The 18,835-nt window shown below is 39.5% G+C and overlaps 1 protein-coding gene across 1 annotated transcript in view; it reads right to left on the minus strand.

Annotated features, from left to right (window-relative positions):
* The window catches only part of PHLPP1 (PH domain and leucine rich repeat protein phosphatase 1), a 132,164-nt gene that overhangs the window by 42,829 nt on the left and 70,500 nt on the right, over nt 1–18,835 (minus strand). The window contains exons 2-4 of the mRNA XM_083822384.1: nt 18,630–18,826; nt 16,180–16,305; nt 1,811–1,977 (exon numbers count right to left, since the gene is read on the minus strand). Of these exons, the coding sequence (XP_083678510.1) occupies nt 1,811–1,977; nt 16,180–16,305; nt 18,630–18,826 (490 nt within the window). The remainder of the gene's footprint in view (nt 1–1,810; nt 1,978–16,179; nt 16,306–18,629; nt 18,827–18,835) is intronic.

Consider the following 18,835-nt stretch of genomic DNA (forward strand, 5'->3'; position numbering starts at 1 on the left):
AGAGCACTGAAAGAACTGGAAAAATCTAACATTCAGCAGGAGCTATCATCTTACAAAATCCTTTCCTCTTGCACAGCAATGGGAACAGCAGCAGCAGCTTCCAGCTACTTACTTCCTGGCTAAGTAGCTTCCAAACTTACTTCCTGCCACCTGTGCTGGATGAAAATAAGGCTGGAGAACATCAGCAGTGGTAAAAGGAAAGTCAGAGCCAAAGGGTAAGAGCTTGTGAGGCATTGCTCTGATCCACTGAAATACTCCCAGCTACCCTTCCTAATCACTCAGACCTTTGCTCCAGAAGTTCATGGATCTTCCAGTGCCTTCTTGGCAAGGTCAAAGCAGTGGAGGTAGAGCAGACTATCAGACACTGACAGAATGGGACCAGTTCTTCAAAAAAAAAAAAAAAGAGGCTTATCTGTTTCATGCTACCTGTTTTGCTATTTCTCCAGAATTTCCTTATGCAGAATCATAAAAAACAGGAGAGGTTTTTTTTTTTTTGGTAAACTGAACCCCTTCACACTTTCACATTTAGGCCCACATTACTGACGAAAATTTTAATAATTTATTAATGCTTTCAGCAAGACTTATTTGCTGTTCCTACAATTGCAGCACTAAGAAAATATTAAACAAAGAACATCATCCACCATGTTATTTATAAATGCTTTCAAATCCCAGACAGAATTAGCTGTATATACATGGACAGAAATATTTAAGTATTTACTGTACAATTTCTAATACTTAAAAAAGGAAAATGATAAAAATTAAAATAAAAATATTCATTGTCTGTTCACCATCTGACTTCTGCTAAAATTCCACTTGTTATTTGGAGATCTATACCAATATTCACAGAACATTTAATCCAGTATTCCTCTCCAGACTGTTCATAAACTTGGAAGCACTGCCTGCTTTGTTTGTAAAGCAGACCTGCTGGGTTCATTCATCTTCCATTATGCCAAATTTTTGTTTTTCTAGAAGAAAACTAGAATTATATAAAATACAACAGCCCACATAATTCATCTTGCATTTTTTGGTTCTTTTTCTAAGATGAAGGGATGTAGAAACGTGGTTGAAAACATTTCATTTGAACAGGACTATGCACAAATACAATCCGGAGGTACTCTGCAATTCAGTTACTACTGAAATTAAAATCACAGGCTTATATTTACTATGGAAACATTAATCTTCCAGCATACAGAAAGACTGCTGATTTCACAGTTCTGGGACACACACATTAAATCATTCAGATCACTAGTAGGGCTGCTGTCCATCCATTTCTTACATTCTTGATGAGCTGCAATGGACAGAACACCTGGAAGGTCACAGTTACTAGGAAAAGATGAGGTTTGAACAGAGAAGACAGATGACAGGAATCTGGCTTAATTTATTAAATCAGGGCTTTCTTTGCTTGAGAGAAAAAAACACTGAAGTGAACTCGCACACAGCATTGTCCCTACCTAGAATGCTGCTGATGGGCAACTCAGCAACTCATTCTCTCACATGAGTAACAGATTGAAGGATTACAGCCTAGCCTCAGTAGGTAGGTGTACAGCAACACATTCTGAAAACTGCATTTCTGCATTTTATATCGAAAATAGTTTTCATAAAAAAGAAAAACATTGAGTTTCTTACGAAAGCTGGTCTGTTCCTAGCCAGCACACAGTTAACCGATTTCTGAAGCATTACAGTCTGTCCATTCCTCCACAAGAGGAGGTACTCTTTTTATAAACCAGCATCACTTTGGGAAAGTTCTTGCAGACCAGTGGTTACTTGGCTCCAAGGGCAGAGGAAGACCAGTAGAACCAGTAGACCTTACCTTTGCAATTCATTAAGCGCTCTACTTGTAGATGGGCTAGGGTTTAGCCTCAGGAAGTTCTGCTTTAAATTGAGATGAGTGAGGTCTTGGCTATAAAACAGGTTGGCAGGCAGTTGCTCCAGGCTGCAGCATGAAAGATCCACTGAGCTTATGCGCTGTGATGCAACCTGGAAGTCAAGAGGTACACCAATACATTAATACTGTAACAAATCAAGAGCATTTCCTTCAGCCCTACTAGCATGAGATAAACTGGTTTTAACCACAACACAACTCAGTGTCAGCATATGCAGCTAATTCAACCGTTTACATCACTTGTAGAAGTTAACCCACAATCTTGTTCCAACTCAGTGCTAAAACCAGGTCCACAGATGGCCAGCAGGGGGAAAGCACAAAGGTTTGTCAAACTAATATGCAAAAGGAATTTATTTTCATCTATGAAAGTTATGCGATACTCTGTGACCAGAAAAACAGGTAAGAGATTTGACATAAACTTTAGTCCTTTGGTTAGCAAGTAACAGCAGCAAAAATGTACGTGCACTAGTCCTCTATATCGTGCTATGGTTGGTCAGTATATCGAGGCAAAAGGTGAGCAGAGGTAAGGGGATAAGAGTCATCAACCTATCTCAGTATTACACGTCAGAAAACAAAACAATTCGTCACATTTACATCTTACTGGGAAAACAGTATCTGACCAGCAGCAAAGCACTGAGCACTCTGTTCTTCTCGCTAAATTAGAAAACTGGCCAAGGGTAACTGATAAAAATGTGATGAGAACAAAACAGATTTGGGAGCTTACCACTCCTCCAGAAAGAAGACAGAAGTCTGCAGATGCCAAAGAAATCATACTACCTAGCACTACGAAAGGGCTAGTGTCATTCCACAGAGATCTATAGGCAGCAAATTCAAACAGGAACTCCGTACCTTACCAAATCTCCAAGATACGACTGAGTGAACTACAACCTGCCACTTTATTTACTTAATTAAAAAAAAACAAACAACAGAACACTGCCATTGAGAATTGTTACTTGTATTTTCTGTCCAACACTATTAAGCAAATCCTTTCAAAGTCTTGGGAGTCATGGAGTTACCTCCATCAGAAAGTATGAAATACAGTACAGTGAGGATGGTGGGCTAGGAGGAGCAATCACGTGCTAGAAGAGTAAGAGATGCTTTTGGAGCAGACATGGCTTAGATCAAAGGAGAGAAAGCAAAGAAGTTCGCTACTATCTTAGACTTGTGGGGCTGCACAACCAGGGCTCAAACAGTGACGCGTTCTGTCGGCTGCTCACTGCAAGAGAAGCAATCATTTTTGCCACTGGCACTTTGATTGGCCTCGCATGCTATGATTCTGGAAGTACAAACACCACATCTAAGGGACAAGAAAGAAAAACAAACAAGAAATCCTCAAACAAAGCCCAGTGGCAGTTTATAAGAGCCTCGGAACTCCAGTAAAGGAGATATCATCTAATCTTGTGGGCAGAGATACAGCCTTTTCCATGAAGGACCCTGAACACAGAAACAAATCATTTTTTTTCTGGCATAAGTGAAGTAGCTTGCCACTGAAAGGAAGGCCAAGGACTTTTTTTCCCCTCTCTAATGCAAGCTACACAGGCCTCAGGATAAGTGGGCTCTATTACAAACACACGGCCATAAGCTTCAAGAGGAACAGACGGTGCAGTGTTTTTCTCTAATGTGACCGTTAATAATTCAGTCCTCCCACATCCATTAAAATGCTTGAATTTCTGTTACTCAATTAGTTCAGTCCTTTTGTCACCGTAGCTACTATTTTTCTTCCTCTTGTAGTATTAGACAAAAATTATTCATAGGCTATTCTCAGCCGTCATTTCTGAAAGGTAGGTATTCGGTCTATTTGCGGTGCCAGAACCTGCCCAGCAGGGCACGCTTCTCCTCACACAGAAAACAACTGATGAAAAAGCACTGACACCCATTAAATTAAAAAGGAGAACGTGTAATTTCAGGTGCAATGTTTACACATACTGTTGCTTCAACTGCTTGTTTGGAATGCAGTGTGAACAGTAATAAGCAACCCAGCAGAGCTCAGCAAGGCCTGTCACTCTAAAATGTTTAAAATACCAGAACTGATATCTCCAAGTGAGCCAACAAACCCAAATTCTGCTGTGGTCTCAAAAAAAATTCAAGTACTTTGTTAAAGCCTTCCACCTCTGTGGAAAAAAAAAAACTGTTAAAAGTAATTTTGTTTTTATAAGTTATAGCTCCTGTTTGTGTGTGGTTTTATTTTTGTTGGTTTTGTTTTTTAAAAGCAATCACCTTGTTATACAAAGAATTTCATTAATCATAAAACTGATACATATTCCACGATGGCTCTACCACAGATAATTGCGAAAGTTAAATATATTTTAAAAGGAGTTAGTTCTGAAATCAACTGTAATTTTATTGCAGTCTTTTTTGTTACCAAGGCAGTATGCTAAGAATTAACTTCTGAATCATTACAAGGAACAGTCATATAAACAAATACAGTTATTCTCATAGGCACAGATAAATCTTTACTCTTCTCATTGCTCAGTACTTCTCTGTAACAAATTCCTAGAGAACAGAGGAAAAAGATGAAAAACAAGGAGTGGCAAAGAAAAACAATAAAGGGATATTTCAATCTTGCTTTTCAACTGACTTAAATGCAGTAAGACTGTGCATGCATTTGCTATCGTTTATTAAGAGCACATGTGTTTGTTTGCTATTGTTTATTGCAAAGCATTCTTCTAAAACACAGTAGAGTGTATAATAAAGCATTGGGTTTCTCCAGCTCACTGTGGGGAATCACTGCAGAGAAATGCTGAAAATAGGTAAGAAATCTCTGGCTAGAATACCCCTCACAGTCAAAGAATAAAGAGCATCCTTAGGAACATTAGGAACATCCTTAGGACATTATCTGAAGCAAGTAGGGTTTCTACTAGAAGAAAGAAAAATGAGACGTTCCACTGTAAACAAATACCCCAACAATTTATCTGGGCTGAGTTCAACAGGCCTGTGCTCTAACAAAAATAGTGGAGTCAGTGTGACAGCACGATGTGAGAGAAGTACTTTCTGGATAGATGGGGAACAAACACAAAGCTCTCATTATGGCTTGTTAGGTGTTTTCTTTGGGAAAAATTTACGAATAGAAGTATAACTGTTTTATACACTTGATGTATGCGTACACATACAGGCACAAAAATAAGTAACGCCAACACAAGAAGCACAGTTCATGGCTTCCCCAAGCAGGGTGAAGCCGTTGTCCAGACCAATCCCTCTGGAATGTCTTCTAAACACATCCAAATCTGAATACATCCTTGACACTTGTTTTCACATGAAATCCCTGTTGCATTTCCTATACTAATAAAATGGGGAAGGTGGCTGGGGGAATGACCTTCTTGATGATGGTGTGTGACAGCGTCTCAGCCACTGTGCCAGAGAAGCTGTAGAATCCTTGCCTGTCTTCGCCAGAAAGGGAAGACTTGCAACAGCTTCACAACAGTGTAGCCTAAACACATCACAAGCTCTGTGCTTCTGAAGTACTAGTTTTCTGTTGATTTTTCATCATTGAAAATACAAAGAAACAGGAGCAAACACGTGGCTCTTCTCCATTTCCTGATTTCCTGATTTTTAAACACTCTACAGTCAATCACTTCATCGTGAAGTCTCCCATTTTAATACTAGAGTAGTAGTAATACGGTATGGCCAAGTGCAACCTCAGTTGTGCAGCCCTGGCCTACAGTATTTGAAGTTCTTTTTTGGGTCTCCATGTGAGTCCAGCATACTGAAATAGAGTTTCAAATTAGTGGTATCAACCTATAGTACCTGTATGACAGAGCCTTGTATCTACACACTGCAACTATCACGAAAACCTGTTGTCACGATTTTAAATTTTCTCCAGCAGCACTGAAGTACAGCTTTATTCTGCAAACACCACTACAAGTGATGCTGCTGGAGAACTCTGCCCCCTGCATGTGTCCCGCTGCTGCCCATCTGAGATCTGCACAAGTGGATAAGAACTAGGAGTCTCCCAGGTACAAAACCTCATTTTTGAACACATTATTTGTGTCACAATGGTGCTTCCAAGTATGAACAACAACTCATGTTTGCCAACACTACCTTAAAGGAAAAAGGTAGTATCAAGGTATTTATTTTTAAAAATATAAACTATTTTAGAATTAACGAAAACGTAGCATAGGTTCACTGTGACTCTTTAGCAGCTGGCAATAAAAATACAGACAAATATTTGTATCAACCAATATTCTTGCCTCTTCTGGCTACACAGGGCTAAAAAACTGCTTTGCTTTGTCCAACAGTATAATACTACCTCTGTCACCGAGCTACGCAACACATCTTATTACAGCCTTTGTTTTAAAGCTTTGGCTTTATTACAAAAATGATCTGTCGCTGACAATGGATGTCAGCAATGGATGCAGCTGAACCCAGCTGTATGGACAAACACAAGCCTTGTTTACACAAGCCCATCTTTTGGTGTGACCTGTGGTGCGAATTTAAACCAATGTAATTATGTCTTTTTCCTGTTTACCCTCAGCCCATTCCCTACAGTTCTATTCAGATAAGAAATTACTATTTAGGACTTCAACAGAAGACAATTAAAATAACTAAACAGCCCACACTGTAAAGGCAGCCAAATTCTCAGTCTGTTTGAACTGAGTTGATGATGTTAAATTACACCTGCTATAGACATGCTAATACAGAAGTAGCATAATTTTTCTCCTCTAAGATTTGTTTTTAAACAGCTTGATAACCGTCACATCCCACCAACACATGCGTAAGGCTTAACTAAACAGTGGTACATACACTTGAAGTATCTAAGCTAACCACTTAGAGCACACAAGTTCTCCTCAAAACTGACCTTGTTTCAAATCTTAATCCTACTCCCTGCTCAAGTGCCACAGCCCCACTCAGCAGCAGGGCCCCACGGGTCCGACTGCACAGCAAGGGAGCAGATCCATGCCCCGCTGCACCCTCAAGAGCCAAGGGAGCACGCAGACTGGCGAACAAACTAATGCCAAAAAACCTTAACGAGGGGGGGAATAAAAAGGTTTCCTGTTGCTTCAAATCCTTATACTTCCATTTTTAAAAGACTACTTTGAAAATCGAGGCAGTCCAAAGGGTGAGAAGATTACAGCTTTTCTTGCCTCTCCTTTTTGTTTTCTTTCAGACACCAAACTAGATGCATAACAACTCAAGCTAAGGGCCTTGAAAAGAGAAAATGGAGCTCAGCAGAAGCTTGAGAACCCCTCAGTCATTCACATAACCAACCAACAGGCAATGGCATGGGTAAGAGCAGTAGCTGCCTACCGAGATGGGAGTAGCAGCACAACTCACAGCCCAAAGCCTCTAGCGAACTCCTCGTGCTGACGAGACTCAGGGATACAAAAATCATTCTGCTCGCCCCCGCTCTCCTCTCCCTACCTCTAAACGAAGACATATACAGCATGCGGAAACAGCTTGCTTTGACTTCTGGACATTACACACAGCCGTAGGAACTTAAATGAAAACAGTAGTAACAAGTGTGAGTGTGCGTGGAGGGAGGATATATGGAGATAACGAAGCAGAAGCTGCATTCCTTTATCCTGCATGATACAAGCCCAGAAAAAAGGGTTCTTAGATGTGGAAGTCAATGACCCAGGTTAAGCATCATAACCTTGAAAGTGAGAATTTGTCAGTAAGATGACATTAGCCACCTGTCATTTCAGTATGTTGGAACTATCTGAAGTCATTTATTCCAGAGCACGAGTGGTTTTTTGCTCCCTCACAAGGAAAACTGCTCTTCTTTGAGAGACCCTAATACTGCACAGTGATATCAACACCACCACCTTGGTGGTAAGTCACCCCAGGATGTTCACATTGATAAGACCCCTGCAAGGACAAGGCTTAAGATGCAACTCAGAGTTAAGGGACAGTAATTAGCTGTAGCATTAAGCTTCTTATAACTCAGGCATGTGAATCTCCATTTGGTGGAGCAAGGAATATTAACATCCTTAAAACAGCTTGACTGAAAGCAATCTGTTACTCAACGGAAACATTGAAAAACAGGTCATTCTCACAAAAACTGAGAAATACCTCCTTTTCTTTTGTGTTAGACTAAAGTTTTTAACTGTACAAACAGCCGTACAGAGAGTAAGCAGGCTTTGCAATGAGCAGCTCTCCAGCAAAGGTTTTCTTTCAGTGTTTGCTACAGATTTCAGACTCACCAGTGGGACTGTCAGCATTTCCCATAGGTCTTCACTTGCCCACATCCCCCCCGTCCCGCAAGTAGAGGGCTTTTTCGTTTGCCTTTGGTGGGTTTGTTGTTGGGTTTTGTCTGTCAAGTAAGCCATTATGCTAGGCCGCCATTTTCTGACGTAGGTTCTGCTACATAGCTGCAAACACTATCATATGGATTAATTCTACAATAAGATAAACTGTTTTCATGCCATTATTCCATGGCAACTTTTAAAGGCCTTCTGACCCAAGTATTTTGTAATACAAACAAAGAATATAGCTCTATTGGCCCGGGGCCTAAAACTAGTCTGCAGCACTCATTCCCTCTTCTCCGTGGAGACCTTCCTCCTTCTCCCTGAACAACATAAGCCACCTAAAGAGACCAAACATCCTTAAGATTAGTTTTTGCTGGTAATGCCTCTCCTTTCTTTGCCCTCCCTGCTAGACTTTGGTTGGAAAGGCTCTTAGTGCTACAGTCATTCACTTTCAAGACCAACTTAGTTATCACCTTAGAATCATAGAATCATAGAATATCCTGAGTTGGAAGGGACCCTTAAGGATCATCAAGTCCAACTCTTGACACCGCACAGGTCTGCCCAAAAGTTCAGACCATGTGACTAAGTGCACAGTCCAATCTCTTCTTAAATTCAGACAGGCTCGGTGCAGTGACCACTTCCCTGGGGAGCCTGTTCCAGTGTGCAACCACCCTCTCTGTGAAGAACCCCCTCCTGATGTCAAGCCTAAATTTCCCCTGCCTCAGCTTAACCCCGTTCCCGCGGGTCCTGTCACTGGTGTTAATGGAGAAAAGGTCTCCTGCCTCTCGACACCCCCTTACGAGGAAGTTGTAGACTGTGATGAGGTCTCCCCTCAGCCTCCTCTTCTCCAGGCTGAACAGGCCCAGTGACCTCAGCCGTTCCTTGTATGTAAGGAAGTACTGCGCAGTATGCCAGTCCCTGCAGCCTCCCCCAGTCTCATGGGATCTGTCCACCACAGACATTTTGCTCTTAATGAAGCTCCGGGGAACTAAGTTACACTCCCCTGCTCACTCCCACCTCCTACCACAAGAGGCTACTGAAAATAATTTGGGAACCTCCTGAAATGAACATACCTTAAAAGGTAACAACTGCAACACCTCATGGAGCTGCTAGCTGTAAGCCATGGTTAAACTTCCCTGCATTTATGCAGGAACCTCACAAACTCAGCTTCAATATCAGAACCTGATTTAGAGGCTTCAAAGGACATTACTTGAATGATATTTCCATATGTGTGGGCGAAACCTAGTTTTCTGTTCTCACTTGTGGCTGCAAAACTCCAATAGCTACCCTTAACTGAAGGCAACAAGTCCAAAACAAGGACCACAGACTCTAAATTTCAGCACAAAAAAGTGAAGCTACAGCTTGGCTAGAACCAAAATTAAGGGAAAACCTTGGTCACTAGTAATACCACTTTGGAGTCAGCTGAACAACTTTAATGCGGAAAACTAACCAGCAGAGCCAAAGTACAAAGCTTCCCCCTGAACTATTAAAAGAGATGCTACAATGAACAGAAGTTAACTTCCAAAACACAACTGACCTCTAACAACAAAAGGCACAAAAGGATAGGTTTTGCAGGGAAAGAGGAGGAGGAATACTTTCAAGTGTTATAATCAAAAGAGAAACCAAATTGGCCTCAGGCTTGCATTGCCTCATCTGCTTTCAGGCTTAAGTTGACAAGAAGCCACCTACAGCAAGAATGCCCAGATATCACTGCAGAGCAAAGGTCCCAGATATTGAAGATTTCACACATACACAAAAAAGGAAGTCAAATTCCACACAGAAATGAGAGGTTTGTTTATGACAGTAGTTGTAATCACTGCTAAAAGGAAGCTGTGGTTTTATTTTTAGGGATCTATTTTTAGAGAAGGCATTATCTCAATATTGTCATTTTATGGTATTAGAGGGAAAAATGGTTTCCTTTTTGCAGAGTCACTACATTTCCTATAAGTAAGGGAAAACAAAAGAAAACAACAAAACCCACCAGCCACAGCAAAAAATGAGAAAAAACTCTCAAAGTGAATAAAAAAGATCCCTAAGTTGAACGAACAGTTACAAACATGTTACTAATGCTACTTAGCCTCACAAATTTAAAGAAACCTAGATAGTTGTTCTTAAAACAAGCCTTCTGCAGAGCCTTGGATTCGATGAAAGGCTATTTCCAGACTGGGTCACTGATGTTGGCATTATACTGAACTCACTCTTAGGTCATGTGGGTAGAAAGACTCATTTTCAAGCCTCCAAGCACTTCTGGCATAAGAAGCCAGCTACAGCAGTCGCCCTTTCAGTGATTAGCACATCCCTCACCTCCAACCCATCCCCAGCATGCACACGAACATAGTAACCCCAGATCATTATGGCATACTCAAACACATGGAGCAAGACAAAATTATAAAAAAAGTCAGAAAGGAATAACAAGAATAGTGTTTGTTGTGTACAACAGGTCTCTGTAGAGTTTCCCATATATATACACACATCTATATTTAGATGCATATATTCAGAGCTGTTTCTGAACAGTGTTAGAAATGCCTGTCCTTAATACCTCCAGAGAAAATTGAGGTTTGGTAATAAAAATCCCTACAATGATAGATTCTGTAAGGATGGTACAGCTCATTAGAGTATCCAGGAACACATATGAAACAGGTCATTCAGAGTAGGCAAGCCAAGGAAGGTACAATGTAGGACTAATTTAACCATGAGACTATTGGCTTCAAGTCTTTAGAGGCTGAAGGCCATATTTCATATGAAAAAGCTCCACAAAGTTTATTTTCCACCCTAAACTTGGAATCCACACTTTAGTCTTTCTGCTGGTTGACTATGCCTATATGAACAAATAATCTGTTAATATCTGGCAGTATCTGAAATAAAGACGGAGCTATATGCACAAGCAGATGTTGCTTATTACACATCACTAATTAATGAGCGGAATCTTCTGCACTGGAGGAAAAGGCAGTCCCACAACTGACTATCTTCCAGTACCTCAAAGGTGGATGAGGGTACATCTCTCAGTAACTCTGAATTGCTGCTCACTGCATTCCCTCAGCACCATTCCTGTAAAACACTCGCACAAGCCAATCATTTTGTTCTCCTATTTTGGAAATACATTTGCAGAATTGCAACCAGGCTCAGAGTTATTCTTTATGTTCTATAGAATTTCTTGTTTATATAAATATTGTCTACAGCACCAAGATTGTATGTAGTCAGAACTCAAACCATTTTTCCTCAGCAGAAATAAGATCGTATTACTGGAGTAACAGATCAATTTTGCCTGCATCACATAGCTCAGACTCACACTGAAAAATGTACTCTCCTATCATGAAACTGTTGTACCAAAAAAATACCTAGAATAATGAGCAAGGCAGCTGGTCAGAGCAGGACAACTTTAGAGATAAAAATGCTAAAAAGTTCATTCTGTACTGCTATTTCAGATAAGTTTCTGCAACAAGTTCAAGAAAGATGGATACAACTGCTGCAGGGGCTCCTTCACTACTTATTTGTATAGGATAAATTAAATTGAAATTTGTTTTCTGCCAGTTTCACAGCGCAAATGAATTTATGAACAGCGTGATCTGCACTGACATGAAAAAAGTAAGACCAATATGGCAGCGTGCCCTTCTCCCTTGAATTTGCTATTCTTAGAACTTTTTAAACATCGTGTACACTGACATCATCATTTACTCTATCCTTTTTAACAGCAGGCTTTGATCATCTGGAACAGCACAGACATTTCCACTGCAGACTTGTAGACAAAGGTGACTGAAACAGAGAAGGGAAAACACAAAGGCTCAGAGGAGAAAACTCATAAATTTGAATCTTTATTAATCAAGGATCGCTTTGGACATTCATAATTTTTTAAGCAGCCTTTTTTTTTGTGTGTGTAGGTACAAATCTACCCTGGCATCTAAGCCGTGCACAACAGCTTATTCTCCACTAAATATGCTGTCACTACAGCAGCTGTTGTACAATTCAGCTTGAGAAGAGCTCAGTAAAGGACCAGTAAAGTGACATGTGCCTACACATCTTGATCTACCTGTATTTCATCTGGCCTTGCACAAGCAGCTTACGTGAAGCAGTCGTGCATTATTTAGTCCTCGTCTCTCATCACCTCTCCTCCCCTACTTGCCCCACTGAGCAGACCACTACATCAGGAAATAATTGTTGCAAGAAGCTGTCAACACACTTCCTGGTCTCCCAGAGAAGAGGTGGGGTTAGTTCTGCACAGTCAGATAACCCATCTCAGTGTGCACAGTGGTGCTCACTGTTTCCAAGAAAAGAAAATCCTGTACTATGTCTCTACTTAAGCTATGCAATACTACATTTCCAAGATAGATGTTGATGTCCCCTTTTAATTGTATGCCTTGGAACGTGGAGGACTGATAATCCTTTTTCCACTAGCTAAATAATCCATGTCATTAGTCACGTAGTAGTCAACTCTTACAGAGCAATTTCACATATTGAAAAACGTTAAACTTAGTTTAGCTGTTTTAGTGTCAAACAGCAGGAGCACGTCACCACACCACAAATACAAGCCTTGTGACAGCAAGTTCCACCACTCAATTACACTTTATACAGAAAAAACTTTCTTCTACTACATTAAGGGCATAGATTCTTTCTTTTGTTCAAGCACCCACCTTCAACAATTTTGGAAGTAGCAAATGAGGAAAGCCCTCATCATGTATTCTTCACTGTTAACTGCACATTCTTCTTTTGTCCTTCTGCAGTTTACATTCAAGTAGTAAACAGTGGCAGATCAGAATTACTCTGCAAGTAATTGCGCGAGTTCCAGCACCATCATGCCAACTTTACGCGGAAAAAGGAGTTCTTTAAAGCCATGAAGACGTCCCTTTCTTCCCCTCCACTCCCCCCTGCGGTTGCATAAGCTTATTTTTCAACATTTGGCAACAGAATGAACACATTAGATCACAAAGGACCAAATTTGTTGTTGTTGTTTTCCTTTTGAGCTTCCTTAATTAGGACTCCAGTATTTGGAAGTTAAAAGGAAAGAAAATGCGCTGTGGTACAGAAAACTATCAATATTAACGAACAAGCCACATTTCCAGCTTTTAAAAATATTCTGTTTGAGGATAAATCAGCATATCTAAAAGTGACCTATTTGGAGTAAGTATGTCACCAAGTTCGATATTTAGGTCACTGTTTGTGCAATGATTTTAGTCAGTCCTGAAAACAAGAGTTCTGTTCACCTCAAGACACGTACGCATACAAGAGAGCCTATCGAAAAACCTATTCATAAGCCCCATCCTAAAATATACTGGGGCAAACCATCAGATTTCTCTTGGCTAAGATATATTTGACTGTTAGAATGAATCAGACTATACACGAGTGATGTTCATTTTTAATTAAACTAAGCCCAAGTCTCTGCAAACATGAATTCAAATCTTTTCTAGCATACATTTATTTATTGTAGAAGTGATGTGTTAAGAATTGTCTCATTCTGGAACACTCCTAAAAAAATCAACACTGCCAATATTCTGTGGGGAGAAAGACTGCAGAGCAAGCATTCTTTATAAAATCTTTTAAGATTACGCTTGTTATTTAAAAGTTGAAATAACGTCATCTGGCTCTTTTGAGGTATATAAAATACACTTTTTTCATAGTTAAAAACTGAATTGAGAAGTTTTAATGAAACATTTTACCCAAGATTGCCTTCTGTATTAAAATTCATATCAAAGCTTTAATTACACTTGTAAGTATCAGCAACCTCAGTTTTCAGCAGCATGTGTCAATCAGGAGCATGAAGGACTGCAGAAAAAGCTATCAACGAACATAACTAAGTTAACGTAAGTGCCAGTTTCGAGAGAAATGCCATTAAATATCAACTATGTTTAAAATATGCTCGTAGATATGATTCATAGAAGTGCAAGTGTTGCATACAGAACCACAACTAAACAAGAACCTGTATCATGTAACCCAGCCCACAGAAAGCAACTAGAAACTGAAAGTTGGGGAAAAACATTTCCATTCCTAAGTTTACTTCCCTTTAGACATACAACACTTCATGCAATGTTTTCTTGGTTAGAAAGAAGATTTCGATTTCATTGAACTCAAGTAGCTTCCACATTCACAACACTCAAAGCAGACTACCTTATATAAATGTCTTTCCCCCCCAACCCCCCGCGTGAGAACTCTACCTTGCCTGAACTACAGAACTGAAAATGAACCTTCCTTATTTGTACGTGAAAATCAGGAATGATTTACCCTACAATTAAAAATTCGGACAGGGATAGATAGCATCAGCTGCAAGAAGTCTGAGTTACTTTGCAGCATTACTAGTTTCTCTGTTTCTATTCTTTAGAAACTGTTACAGCACAGTGCTTCCCACACAACTGCCTTGCATACAATCATGCTCATGTCTGTCTTTCAGTCTAAGGATAGAAAACCCAAACATTAAAAAAGCAACTTGAAGTGGCAACATACAGTCTCAAAATCCACAAATCACAGTTTTGGGGGCTGGAGGAGGGGTGAGTTGGGGAAAATTAGGCTTCATTTTTTCCTTGAAGCATGTCTTACCAGCAAGTAGAGCAAGTTTCCTCAGTTCTGAGGGTCTGAAAAGACACTTTAAACTATGTATTTCCTTTCTACTCTTACATAAGAAAAATAGGAGGATCTCATGAGTGCATGGGGATATGTTCTCATGCTGGCTACCTTCCCAATGCTGTTAGTCATTTGGGTGAACCAGAGAGACAGAGAGAAGCACAGCATGGCACAGAATAAGCTTATGCTGCCAGTAATTCAGAGGGACTTTCTGGCCATTTATCTCTACTTCTGAAGTTCATTGTTTTACACTGTTTTTCTCACTCGTTAGATTTGCCTTTCATTTATCTAATGTCAAAGCCTCTGGAGATGAAAGGACACTACTCTCCCAGGCAGAGCCACAAAGCTGCAAGAACTCAAGAATCTGGCAGACCATACCTTAGTGTCTCATAAAACACGCACTGGCGATTTTTACCTTGAGCCTTAACAGACCCGAGTAGGGATGCCAAAACTGAGTCTTTAAGAAGAATTTAAAACTTAGTAGAGAAAACACAAAGGACATTTTAAATGATGCATGTGTTGGGAGGTGCAGTAGTTATTGCTCAAAGAAAGTTTGACATAATAACCAAACCTCTTAAAAATAAAATAAAAAACATGCAAGCCAGCTGTACCAGCGGCAGTAGGCTGAATAATGCATTATTGCAATCTAAAGAGACAGAACAGCTCTAGTGTGCCATAAATATCTTTGAGTAGTACTATATAAAAACAAGTTGCTTTAACACAGCAAAGAACATGAACAGCCCTGTCAAGTAAAAACTAATGGATAGTTTAGGCACCACTAGAAAATCAGAGTGCTGAAAACACAACAAAAGAACTTGTGCGGTAAAAATCAAAAATCAATGGGTCAAGATATACAAATTATTTGAGAGGATTTATCCAGAAGTGGCAGGGATTAAGAGATAAACCAGGTAACTGCAAAAACAGGCTTTCAACAACATATAGGAGAACTGAAAAGTCAAATGAAATAATGCAGGACCTAAATTCCAGTTAAAAAGTGCTCTAAACGTGGTATGAAGTTTACTAATTAATCCCTTCCTAAACTAAAATTTTTAATAGCTGACATGTTTGCATATAAAAAAAATAATAAAACTAAAGAGTGATTCTGCAACATTTACCAAGCAAGGAAACAACCCCTTAATTCTAGCAACGTAGGCTTTGGGTTCTGTGTAGGGAGCTAATTAAAAAAGATCCGACACGATTTTAGGTTTTATTAACACAGCCTTTTAAATTCTAATTTTGACAGTTATATTTGTCACCATTTCTGTTCTAATGATCTCACTCCATCCGTCCAGCTGGATCAAGATGACAAAAGGGAGAAAGTTTAACACAGAACTTTGCTTACACAACCTCAGTACACAGAAGTTTCAGTATAAACGCAAAAAAAAATCACCTTGCTATTGTCTGTTATCAAGAACTCCCAAATTGAGCCTTTTTGTGCACTACTAACAGCAGCAGCAGAAGTTCCTAATAATGTGAACCTGGAAGAGGGACTACGTTGCAGCAGAGGACAGAACTGGGGGTAACACTGCCAACATCCCATTCAGGAATTAATATTCTTCTTACCTTTGATGCTTGTCGAAGCCATCGCAAGTATTCAGTGAAGTTATCAAAACAAATGTAGTAGGTCTGGCTTTGAGGTCCAGAGGAGCTAAATGCTAAACAGTGCTGGTGCTTTTTCACTTCTTCCACCTACAATAAAGGCACAAAAACCGTTAGCAAAAAAGAATCTAGAACCTCTCTACAGAACTCCTCAGGGAAAAGATAAAACGTGTCCAAGAGGAGCTCTTCAAGTAGAATTGTACTAACTCCCTCAAGTACTCAGCTAGGTCTTGACTGTCAAACATCCATGAAATCTACACAAGCAAGACATTAGAACAGAACAAGAACCTTTAAGCTTGCTCATCTCCATTTTCCAGAAAAAACTTCTAAAACAAAGAACACATCTGACAAAAATTCCTAGCCGCATGACTTAATCTCATGTCATACAAACAAAAGGTATGCAAAAATTGGAGATGCTGCAGGCAGATAAATTTGGCAACAATTCGAGTTTGAACTGAAAGTTGATGGTGATATTGAAATAAAATACGTTGCTGCTATTTTCAGTATTTAAGGTTTCTCTGTGGGTTGCTTCCTTGTAACTTTATTTTTTTTCCCCAGGTATTTACAACCTTCTTCTGGGTAGCTATCTTCAGTATGCAAGATATAAAGAATCCATCAAAGGAGGAAAACACCAAGAACAACAACATTTTAAGAGAGACTGAGCACCATAAAAGGTTTCCTAAGGAAACGTATCTCAGGCTGTCTTTAATACAACCTAAAGGAGCACGATTTATACTCATTATTAAAAACAGGCTTAACAAAATGCTTCTCTTACACCCCAATTAATTCTTTGGCATTTCTCAACTTGCTAAAAACTCCCCAGAATACATCATTCTGATACCATACACGCGCAGTCCCACACAACTTATGGTCTCAATGTCTCAGCACTGCATTCTGGAAAGCCTTTCAAACCAGGAAGTGCAGTGTATTTATGGGGTTGAGGAAGAATATTTTTTGAGTGATGATTTAAAAAAACACTTAATTCTGTGCCAAGCATCCTCCACCCAAGCTTTGTCAGCAGAAGCCCTCAGTACATTTTTTTCTCAGCTTGGTTCTCCTTTTCTTTTAAAATTTGCTGTCAACTTTCAGCTTAACAGTATTCATATTTTATGTTACGTGAGGCCTTTCTGTGAAAAATAATTTAAATTCTATATAAAACAATTTAAAAAAAGAGAATTCTTTTCAATTAAATAAAATCTTGTTCCTCTTAAAGAGAAAGTTAACAGGGAACCTCTCAAGTGCGCTGCAGCCAGGAATACAATTCACTGTCAGAGTTCACACACTACTACTAAAAGAGAGGAAAGTGTCTCTACTTCAGCATGTCCAGGAAAGAGTCAAAGAATCGTGGAATCGTATAGGAGAAAACTCCTAGAAATTACTGCTTTCCACACTACTAGTACAGAATGTTAATGCATCAACTCCAGTCTGCATATATGACCAAGCTTTTTCCTCTCCTAATAATTCTTAAGAATCAAACTTATCAGCATGCAAAGTAAAACAGCAGTATTTCAGGTGTAAATTCATCCTCAGACTAATGGTTCTCTTCCCATTACCTTGGCTAATCAAGCCAATAATAGTGTTCTGAAACACTATTTAAGCTGAAATAGTAATGGTGTAAATCTTAATGTCTTATTAATAAGTTCCACAGACCAATGAGCAGTTGAGGTTGGAAGGGATTGCTGGAGGCCATTTGGTCCAAAATCCCTGCACAAGCAGGGCCACCTAGAGCCAGTTGCCCAGGACAACATCCACACGGCTTTTGAAATGAAAATTTCACAGAGTGGAAAAAAAATTCCTTGTGTTCTGACAGAATCTCTTATGTTTCAGACAGAATTAGTCAGAAAAAAAATCTTGTTTCAGCTTTTTGCGATTAAAAACATTTCTTGCTGTTAGGTTACATTAGACCACTACTACTCTTACAGTCCCCTTCTCCCGAAAACAAGAACAAACCACAAACAAGAACAATCCACCAAACAAAAGAAATCAAACCAAACTGATATTCAAAATAAGACCATCCCCTTACTGTTTACTTTTGAGAACAGAGTAACATAGCACAGATAAAAACTGGATGAAGAGGCTTGGTACATTTCATACACAATACAGATGTGTGTATCCTTCGATTGTGTGCCATTTTGCATATAAAATGCTAATTATGCATATAAAACACTGAACACAAAAGGAAACTGAATGTGTTTCCCCTCACTTTTCCTTAGTATTTCAATCCAAACATTGTAAATCATTAAGTATGGATCTGACTGCAATCAAAAGTCATTTATATACTCTGATTATCTCTTTAACAGAAACAAGATTTGGGGAGGTTAGAAATCATCATAATTGAATGTGATCTCCTCCATGTAAAGAGGCAGGGATTAAGCACACAAATACATAAAATAAAAGTAAAAATCAAATCTTACTTTTCCACCAATTAAAGGGAGGACATGCATCTTTCCAGTCTGGCTTTCTTTTACTGATGAGACAATTAGGCATGTTCCACAAAGGATAGCTTGACGTCTTGTCCATCTGTTGACTGGCAAATGTATTTTCCCTTTTCGAACATTGTACATTCCTGAGAGCTGAATCCGTTCGGAGCTGCCAGTGCTGTGGGGCTTTCCTGAAATGG

This window comes from Anser anser (assembly GCF_964211835.1).
Source record: "Anser anser genome assembly, chromosome: 2".
Lineage (NCBI taxonomy): Eukaryota > Metazoa > Chordata > Aves > Anseriformes > Anatidae > Anser > Anser anser.